Below are 10440 nucleotides of genomic sequence, written 5' to 3'. Positions count from 1 at the left end.
TGAGTTGTTCTTGTTCTTTGCCTTTTATTTCTCTTTTTCCCATCCTCTAATTCACATACATTACTTCATTTTTTTCTAAAAGAGTTCAATACTTATTTGGATTAAATAGCTGACCAAATATTTTCAGTATAAATAATTTAAATGTTCTTTCACTTCTATAATTTTTTTTATGGGTAAATTACAATCACCCCCTGAGGTATGGTCAAATTACAAAAAAAAACCCTCTTGTTTGGATAATTACATCCACCCCCCTCAACTATAATTTTTTTTACACGTCCACCCTTGTGGTTTCAAATTTCGTAAATTTTTTTTAGATTATATGGATTATTATCACTTTGTACCGTTTTATCCTATTCGAACTCCATATTTTAAAGCAAGATGATCATAATATGTGTTTTTAAGCTTGTATATATTAGATTGTGGTGCACTAGAAAATGTATTTTTACACAAAACAAGTACAAACTAAAGCACATATCACGAAATCTAGAGGATTATGTTGAATTTGACACCATAAGGGTGGAGATGTAAGAAAAAATCATGGCTGAGGGGTAGATGTAATTATACAAACAAGAGAGATTTTTTTGTAAATTGACCATACCTCAGGGGTGGTTGTAATTTACCCTTTTTTTGTAAAAAAAATTTGTCAATTGCAAATACCACCCCAGTGAAATACCTAATTGTCAAATACCCCATATGAAAAGAAAACTCACCCATGACCCCCCTATAAAACATTTTTCGAAGCTTACTGTACCCATTGGCATTTTTACTCGGTGCAATAGCAGAAATTATAATAATGTAAAAGGCCAAATTGCGATTTTGTTAAACTTCTAAAACTTAAATTAGGGGAGTGAATTGCAATTTTTCGAAACCCATCTCCCAACTTTATGCAATTTAAAGCTGTGGAGTATAGCATATCTGAAATGATTTACGCGGCAGCAAAATTACGAATGTCGTTCACAACAGTCTTTTCTTTCTCTCTCTAAAAATCCTCAATTCCACCCAAACCCCAAAATCCCCAAAAGTCCCAAAATTCACAAAAACCCTCAACCTCTCTCACAAATCCTCCAAAATCAGAAAATTTCGTCAATTTGAAAGGTAATTAATCATCTAAAATAGTTATATATATTGAATTTGTGGTTAATCATGTGAAAATCCCCTGAAAATCGCGATTTATGGCTATTTTTAGTGTTGGGTTTTCGATTTTTTCACGCACAAAATGGGTGTGGAAAAGCAGTTTCCACGCCTGATTTAGGCGTGGAAACAACTTTCTCACGCCCATTTTGGGCGTGGAAAATTAATTCGGGCGTCCGGTCCAGACGTTGGTTCTGGACCGGTCGTCCGGTTCAATTTTTTTTTTTTGCCCAGTATACCTGAAATGAATAATTATATTTAAATAAGTACTGCTTCATAAACATGCTGTAGCCTAGTTGGTTAGGTCTTTTGTCTAACAAACAATAGGCCCGTGTTCGAGTCTTTGTAGTAACGCGTATTTATTAATTTTTTGCCCAGTATAATGAAATAAATAATTATATTTGAATAAGAATTTTCATTTATCAAAATGGCAGTAGCCGACTTGGTTAAGCAAGCAGGCATTTGTATTGCAACAACCCGGGTTCGATTCCTTGTTGCAACACAATTTTGTTTTTTTTTATTAAAACACAGTCAGCACTCGCACCCAAACCGGGCGCGGAAAGCTGTGTCGCGCGCCCAAACCGGGCGTGAATCGAGTTTTTTTGCGCCCAGTTTGGGCGTGAAACGTATTTTTCGGCGTCCAAATTGGTCGTGGGTCGCGTTTTCGCGATTTAAAGAACAAAAACGAACAAATTTTACCTCATTGGATTCCGTATCTCGATCCTCATTCGATGGACTCATTTTTTTTTGCAAATGGCTACAATAACATGAGTTTTGGAATGATTTCTAATATAAAAGCTAAAATTGTAGAGAGAGAAAGAAAGATAGAGAGTGGATTTTTTAAAACGACATTCGTAATTTTGCTACCGCGAATATCACCTCCCATAGCATATAGTAAAAAATAGCAGTTTCTCAAAAAGAGAGAGAGAGAGAGAGAGAGAGAGAGAGAGAGAGAGAGAGAGAGAGAGAGAGAGAAAAGGGACTAAATTACAACTGCCCAATTTGTAAACGAGACAATGTACCATACACTGGTTAAATCAACAATCACCAACGGCAATGCAAATTTCTGCATTTGCGACGCCAATCATTCATTCATTCAATACAAACAATGTTAACGGTTGAAAATCAACAACTCCAAAAAGTTCCATTAAACAGAAAAGGCAAACCACCAACCACATAAATTAGAACTCACAGTTCCCAACGATCTACAGAATTTTATACTCCAACAACTTCAATTTTTCAGCACTATAGTCCTCTGTTTTCTTTGCCATTTTTCATTTTTGCTTCCGGAAGAGGACTTCCAAGTGACGATGAATTGCATATATCAGTACTGACCGACTCGTTAGGCTGATGCTCCGAGTTCTTCTCTTTAAAATGATTGTTGTTAGTTGTCAAATTAGACCGCATTGCTCTCGGTAACTTCAAAGGAATGTCAGTTTCTGCATTAGCTTTTGACTGCTCTGCATTAGCTTTTAACTGCTCTGGTAATTCAACATTCTGAGGTTGAGGCACAGGTGGCGTAGCAGGTACAAGTTGAATAACCGACTTGCGCCATTTTTTCCTGATATTCTGTTTTGGTGCGCCGGATTTTGCCTGAAGAATTTCAAACATTGTGAAAACCAAATTACATGTGTGTGTGTGTGTGTGTGTGGTGGGGAAGGGGGGTTGGCGCATCAAATAAACTCTCTTATAATGGCATAAGACCAACACTTACCAAGCTATTACCAATGTCAGATAATGGCTTCCTTACGACTCTACCATCATTTGCATTCCCAGGCTTCTCAGATAAGGCAGTCTGGAGTAGCATTACACCGTGTGAAGCAAGATCATGACTTCGCTGCCTTTCATCCGATCCAAACAAATTGCCACCATTTTCAATCGTTTCTTGTTGCAATAAGCCGTTTGGAGCTATTTCTACCCTATTGCTGCATCTACTAGCCGTACAGCTACAGGTCAAACTGCACATACCGCTTGCAGCTCTGCATTCACATCTCGATGTCTTGCACGAAGAACTTTTGCTGCAGGTGCAGCATACTCCCTCAACAGAGGTTGTCTGAACTGGTTGTTCTGAGTTAATAATTGACTCAACGTGGCTGTCAGATTTAGAGTTCCTTCTCCTACTTTGGCGCCTTGGTCTTTCTTTTGTCCGAACCCACTCAACTTCGTCATCGTTCGATAGATTCGACTCTTCAGACTCATCATCATCAGATGTATCCATGTCTTCGAGCAACTGGGACCCGTACACTCCACTATTAAGAAGAGCGTAGTTTCGGGATCCCTAAGTACAAGAAAACCCAATCACGTGTTGTCAATTTTTTTTTTAAAGTGCAATATATAATATCGTAAGGGTGTATGCAATCAACAATTGGTAAGGTAAGATGATGTAGTGCTATACCTTGGATCGCAAGTCATACACATGCCCGTCGCTGTTGTTTGAACCAGAAGTTTCAAACCCTTCTTTTATTTCTTTAGATCGTCTCTCCAAAGCCAACTTCTGTCAGAAATTTCAACAACTCATTAAACAAATATTTAGTGCATTTTTACTAGCCTTGTGTTATCTCCATGTTCACGCATTGATGCAGCCGGTCAAAGACAATATAATTGCAGAATTTGCATCAAATGACATAATAGGTGTACAGCCATATAAGAGTTAAACTAATGCTCCAGCGTACTCACCATTGCATTTTCCTTACGACTGAGTTCAGCCTTCCTTAGCTCAAGTTCTCTAACCAAACTGACTACTTTTTCCTTCAAATCTCTAATTTCCGAGTCCTTCTCTCGGCAGTCAACTTCCATATCTCTTAGGTGGCATCTGTTGTGTGGGGTAGGTGGAAAACAATATTGTGAGCAAAAAGCTTCAGAATGCACAATTGATTTCATTAATTGAATAATGTTGAAGAGCCACTAACCTGGAGGATGATGCCAGGTTAAAAAGGAAGTTCATGATATTTTTCGCTTCAGCAAGAGAACGAACTTGGTTCCACCTTCCTCGGCCACTAAATGCACGTTCACGCTCCTCGGCTTCTGATAATTGAGATGCCATGGAAACAAGAGTGCTTGAAGAAGTAGAGAGCATATTCTCCAGAGCGAAAACCCTTGAATTTCGAGCACCAGGAGACATTGTTTGCGGAAATTCACTACAATCGAAGAAACCAATCAATATCCTTAGTCTACAATGGCACTTTACTTGCAGAGAACAAAAAAAAAAAAAAACAATAAACAAAAAAGGATATAACTCATTCAAAATCAGATTTCTGACCTAAAGTCCTGCTGCTTTTGTATCAGTGCTTCTTCCTTCAAACGGGCAACTTCCTCGGCCATTTTAGCCCTCCTACAAATATTAGAAGTCAACAGTTAGAGCTTTTTTTCTGTAAAACGAATAGATCGTGCTTGCATGATTTTGTGTCGCCGTGAACAAACAAAACATACTCACTCAGGAACTAAAAATTAGAACAGTCACAACACTCTCAAATAAGTAAGAAAAAGTAAAATGAAGTTCATATCAAAAGCGTTATTGCATTTACTCTTTCATTTGCCGCTCATATTCTGACCGCACTTCATGTACTCCCACAGTAACATCAAGTTCATGCTCGATAGCCTGTACTAATGCCTTAAAACCAAAATAAAATATGTTAATAATATTCAAATGAATAAATGAACATGATCCATTACCAAGGAGACAAGTCCTCATTGATGAGAATAATAAAAGTATGCCAAGTTCCACTAGAGACGTTACCTGACTTCCAGGGCCTTTGTTACTTCCTGCACATGGTACATGCGATACAAATCAAATCAATATCACGGAATGTAGGCATACTTATGCTGAGAAATTTTTTGTTATAATCTAACCAGGCATTTCACGTGGAGCTTTTCGAGAATCTAGCAACTCTTTAAGTCGTTTTGTAGCCATAGCAGCTTCTTCAGTCTTTCGCTGCAAGACCTGAATTGCAACAAATGTATATTACAATATCCAAATATCGATAATTTCAGAAAACAAAATTAATCATGCTACCAAATTACCAGCTTTTGCCTCTGGTTGAGAGCCAATAACTTATGCATCTCATATTCGTTTCTTCTTCCCTCCTTCTTTAGCTATATATAGGACATCCAAAAATATTTTATTAGTTTCAGACTGTAGGATATAAATAAAGCAATTAAATGCTGCACGTGCAATTTTTGTTTCTTTATCGGGAGTGGATGACGATATCGTGTCCAGGCAACTTAAGCACATCGAAATTGTTTTAGTTTTCAGACCAACCACATGACAGATTAACCTTTGACATCAACATTAAAACATATAAAGATCGAAATGGAAACATAGTTTGAATGGGTAGAAACTCGGCATGTTACTGAGAATTAATTATGGCATGCACCTACCTGAAGCACTTCTTTTTCTCGAGATGCTTTCCATAGCCTGAATTGCTCAGATTCTAGCTTTATCTTTTGTTGTAATTGAACCTTTTGCGTCTTTATCCTCTGTATGTCATCTTGTAGTCTTTTTGCAGCTTCATCACTCTTTTGTTTTTGTCTCAGTAGTTGAGCTTGAGCATCCTGTTTTTTCTTCAACACGGAAACCTATAGAGAGAATGGAGTCATTACCAAGAACATTAATTAGAAAAGTAACTATTAACAAATGATTTACCTGTGTTTCAAGGGCATTGAGTTTTTGAAGATACTCTTCCTTGAGCTTTTGAGCACTATCATCAGAATTGCAAGAGATAATTGATAGATTATGTCTGAGTTCTTCAATCTCTTTCTACACAAAAAAATAAATCAACAGTGTTTAGAGATACGTATTTAAATAGAACCTGATAATAAGAAGTATCAAAAACAAAAATGTACCTGATAAGCCCTCTTTTCTAGTTCCATGTCTTGCAGTTTCTTCTCATAATGCTGCTTAATAACTGATGTATCGGATCCCGCAAACTGCTTCATTTCAGCCTATAAAATGAAAAATAAATGACAGAGAGAGAGTGAGTACATGCCGAAGAAAAATATTGCAATTACCTCAACACCCCCCCCCCCCTAAAATTTGGACTTAGATACTCTAGAAAAATGTTTACCTCCTTCTCTTCAAGTCTTTTATCCAATTCTTTCAGTTCTCTGTCCAGTTTTTCCTGAAGAGAAGTATGTTCAATCTCTTTTTCCACATCTTCAACCACACCTACAAGATATCAAGAGTTGAATTTTTGATTGATGTTTGAATCACATTTATACAAGATATGGAATATCTGCCAAAGAGCAAGCTGGCATTAACTTTGAGGTTCACAATAGCTGGCAATAGCTTACCTTCGGTTTCCACAGTTTTCATATCAGAATCCATGAAATACTCATTTCTTGAGTGAGCACCATCATCTTCTAAATCGAGATAATCAGCGGAATTTGCCGGTTTTAGACGGTTTGAATGTCGTAACCTTATTAATTCACCCTCTAGCTCCTGAATCTTTGTAATGTAGCTTTTCACCAAATCAAGGTCCTGATGAACCAGAAAAAATATTTTTTTTTTAGTGAGAGAGAAGAAAATCAGTCCTTGATAAGAACATTTCACAAGAATAACCAGTTAATTAGAAAGTATAAACTACAAATATAACCTTGCCGTCTATGTCATCCAAAGACTTGCCATTCTGAATTGATTCAATTTTCATAATTAGTCTATCCCTTTCCACCTGACACAAAATGATTAGATTAACAAAGCAGACAGCAGCATTTCATGGAAAGTTGAAAACAATTTTCTTTAAACGCGAAATCAACCTGAGCATCAATAGCACGCTGTGTCAAATGGTCATAACTCATTCGGCATTCTTGAAGTGCCTCCTGTAGTCCCATTTTACTTGCTTCAAGTAAAGATATTTTGTGCTTAAGAATCTGTAAATCAGAAAATGTGGAGTAGATATAAAAAACAATCTGCAATAATTTCATCTATGAATCCCCACACTTCAGATTATACATTACATGTTAAGCCAAAATGCCCTCAACAAACATATAGAGATAATTTGAAAATCAACTGATGGTTAGTAAAATTGATAGAGGGAACAATGTAAAGAATAGAGTTGGTGGGCAGTATTATACTTTAACTTCTTCAGCTGGTACATTCGAGTCTCCACGGAGGTAAAGTAACTCCGCTTGCAATTGTTCAATCTGACTTCGCATCCGTTGCATCTGAGCTGTCGCTGGATCACGATTAATCTACAAATTTGAAATATGACATGAAAACCATAACGAAATATTTTTCTCAAAAAATGGAAGTTGGAACCTATTATAGATTTTGGAGCTTACAATTGCTTTGTTTTGAATGTTTCGTGCACGATTTGCATACTTCAATGTGTTCAGTGTCTCCTCAGCATTCGTGTCAGCAGGGCTAATGCATGCTGTAATGATAAAAATAGTTATACATGTGCCAATTGTTCTACAGAAAAAAGAGAACATTCTTTCATCAATCTTAAGCATTATGGGTTACAAAGATTGGCTTGTTCATAGCAATAAAATGAGAATATATACAAACACATACCAATCATGACGGTTTTGCAATTTCCTCCAAGGGAATCCTACAGAAATGAATTACCAATTAGAGTGATACACGAATTTTTTTGTGCAAGAAATGGAAAAAACTCTTGACGATTGCAAGAATTACACCAGGAAAAAACCTCGCAAAATTCAGGGTTAATCGCTGCATATTTTTCTCAATAAAATTCAACGGGTTTGAAGTAGCAAAAAACCTCGAGATACTACAACTTTTTTTCTGACAGTCATTGGGTTTGTCTCCTCATTAGAGGGCATCTAGAGGAAACGGAAAATAAATTATCACCTGTAATATGCGAGTTAGCTTGCTGTCCCTGTAAGGAACATGACCTCCTTCTTTCCGCTTCTTGTCATCTCCCAAAGCACTGATCACATTACCAAGAGCCAACAATCCCTTATTGATGTGAATACCTAGAACATATGAAAAAGAATATACAAGTTCAGTTACTCTGCCAAAACCAACAACCAGTAGAAGAGGAGAAAAACCAATGACACATTACCTTCTTGAAGGCGTGATCCGTCTGCACCAGTTCGTTTTGCACGCTCAGAACCAGCAAGATCTACGAGATGAAGCTTTGCGGTCAAAACATCATCACCAATTTCGTCGCCAGTTATTTTCCTTTGTTCCATTGATATGGTGAAAATGGCATGGGAACGGCTGTAGAAAATCCAAAAGGATAGGTGAGAAGGATCACATTGCGCAAAATATGGAAACACATCGTCTTAAACATTGAGTTTCATAATTTGAAAGTATGCAAATGACATGATAACAGCCGTATGTCAGTAATTTAACTAAAACATATATTAAAAAGGAAAAGACAAATATAAACACCTTGATTGGCTGTTCATATTAGTGCTTCCTGTGGCTCGAGTCAACGAGCCTTGCAAAAGATATGAAGCCATCTCTTCCTTTGTCCTCACCTCTGCCTCAGTAACACCAGCAAGGGAAATCCCTCCGCCCACTCTCTCTCTTATTTGAATTGGCACTCTTGCAGGGCCTGTGGTTTTTGGATCTAACAAATCAAACACCTCTTCCTTGAAAATCTGCATGTAAGTCTTAATTAATAAACAACTTAGAAATGTGAACACTAAGTTTGCGTAATTTTACACCCTATACCTCAATGAAAGATACTCTAATCAAGCACTCTCCAGCATCTTTCATAGTATCCACTTTTGAGAAAATAGTATCCATCACTCTAGGAATGACACCGTTCCTTTGTTCTTCACCATTATAATTTGTACCCATGGTATACGTTTTTCCCGAACCAGTCTAGAAATTAAGTCAACAGAAAGAAATCAATTATCCATGTTTACTCGAAAGCATGACTAACATTTATTAAAAAATGTAGAAGAATTGTTTTTTTTTTTTGTGAAATTAAATACTTGAATATAATGAAACTAAATACCTGGCCATATGCAAGTACGGTGCCATTATACCCATGGAAAAGGGCATCAACTAATGGAGCAACACAATCATCAAATATTGATGATGAAGACGAGCATCCTCTTTTACCAAAGACGTTATCATATGTGAATGAATGTGATCCAATTTGAACCTATTTGTGAAACCAATTACATAAATTACAGTTAGAACCAATCATTTGAGACCTTATATCTAGAAAACCTATCTTATTATGTGTTTATGCCCATCAGAACTCCAATATAATTTTACTAAAACTTAGACCCAAGAAAAGATCTAAGGCCGTCATAATTCACTATAATTTCACACATAAAGAAGTATATTATTTGTTATAATGTATTGCAACAACACGAATTACTGTAAATCAATAATCAAATTTCATACTACATAATTCACCCCCCAAAAAAAACATAACATACAATTTAATTTAAAAATTACACTAGTCGTGTCGCGGAAATGAAACCTGTTTTTCAGAGGGATAGACAGTTATACAGTCTGTACAGCCAATGAGAAGCTCAGGCGTGACAAGCGGCCGGATGTTTACAGCAACCCTCACGCTCTGCGAAGACTCGCAATGGTCCATCTTCTCCCAAATTAGAAATCCTCGCCAGAAACCGAAACCCTAGATTTTGCTATCTGAAACCCAAAAAAAAATGAAATGCATAAATTTCAGCAAGCATTATACCATCATCGCACTACCCGAAACCCACATTTCAATTACATGCACAACAGACCCACCTCCCAATCGGAAAATTCAAAAATTAAAAAAATCAGAATGAAGGTATTGATTGCGCAGGCTAAGAGATGAAAGGAGGTAAAAAAGCGTACATTGTTTAGCTGGCAACGGAAGGATTGATTTTGAACTCGACAAATACGTTCGAAGGAGAGAGAGAGAGAGAGAGAGAGAGAGAGAGAGAGAGAGACAGGCGGCTATTCAATTTGAAATCTGGAAAAAGGAGGAGAGAAGAATGAATAGAGAGAAAGCGAAGGGTAGTAATGGAATTTACTAAGGTCCCAAAAAATTGAATTGGAAAAAGGCGGTTGGGTCCGAAATCGGAAATCCACGTTTCAAATTTTGGACACGTGCGATCCGACTTCGCCCTTTACATGGAAATAATTTTATTTGCTGCACAAATAAAATTTGCTATATTTGAAATGAAATAAAAATCCCTAAAAGTTCTTGAAAATTATATTATGCATAATTAATAGCTAATCCAGATTTTACTCAAAACAAAAAAAAATAGCTAATCCAGATTATTTTTGTTATAATGAGTTATTACAATTCATTTTAGGAATTTGAATAAATTTTATAGAAGCATTTTAAAATATACACATATTCAACTATGTAAAAATTCAAGGACTATCGACAA

At 36.6% G+C, this 10440-nt stretch overlaps 1 protein-coding gene across 4 annotated transcripts; it reads right to left on the bottom strand.

The window, feature by feature from the left end:
- Window positions 1–2132: 2132 nt before the first annotated feature.
- On the bottom strand, window positions 2133–10179 carry LOC105958771 (P-loop containing nucleoside triphosphate hydrolases superfamily protein). 4 transcript variants are annotated; one of them, XM_088813882.1, is made up of 27 exons: window positions 9899–10179; window positions 9534–9706; window positions 9057–9206; window positions 8768–8920; window positions 8483–8694; window positions 8151–8308; window positions 7937–8061; window positions 7640–7676; window positions 7408–7499; window positions 7201–7317; window positions 6883–6996; window positions 6723–6797; window positions 6421–6607; window positions 6195–6295; window positions 5974–6072; window positions 5774–5887; window positions 5509–5706; window positions 5152–5223; window positions 4981–5071; window positions 4868–4893; window positions 4656–4741; window positions 4391–4462; window positions 4041–4268; window positions 3808–3943; window positions 3527–3625; window positions 2846–3409; window positions 2133–2724 (listed from the first exon to the last, which is right to left on the bottom strand). In XM_088813882.1, the coding sequence occupies exons 2-27, from the start codon at window positions 9651–9653 to the stop codon at window positions 2377–2379; spliced, it is 3774 nt and encodes a 1257-aa protein (XP_088670008.1). In that variant the 5' UTR covers window positions 9654–9706; window positions 9899–10179; the 3' UTR covers window positions 2133–2376. The 4 variants fall into 4 exon arrangements, with proteins under 4 accessions (XP_088670008.1, XP_088670010.1, XP_088670009.1 ...); XM_088813884.1 differs by having other exon boundaries at window positions 3527–3622; window positions 9899–10062; XM_088813883.1 differs by having other exon boundaries at window positions 9809–10011.
- Between the last annotated feature and the right edge of the window lie 261 nt (window positions 10180–10440).

Source organism: Erythranthe guttata, chromosome 14, assembly GCF_056151865.1.
Source record: "Erythranthe guttata isolate IM_541 chromosome 14, IM_541, whole genome shotgun sequence".
Lineage (NCBI taxonomy): Eukaryota > Viridiplantae > Streptophyta > Magnoliopsida > Lamiales > Phrymaceae > Erythranthe > Erythranthe guttata.
This window is presented reverse-complemented; position numbering and strand designations above follow the sequence as displayed.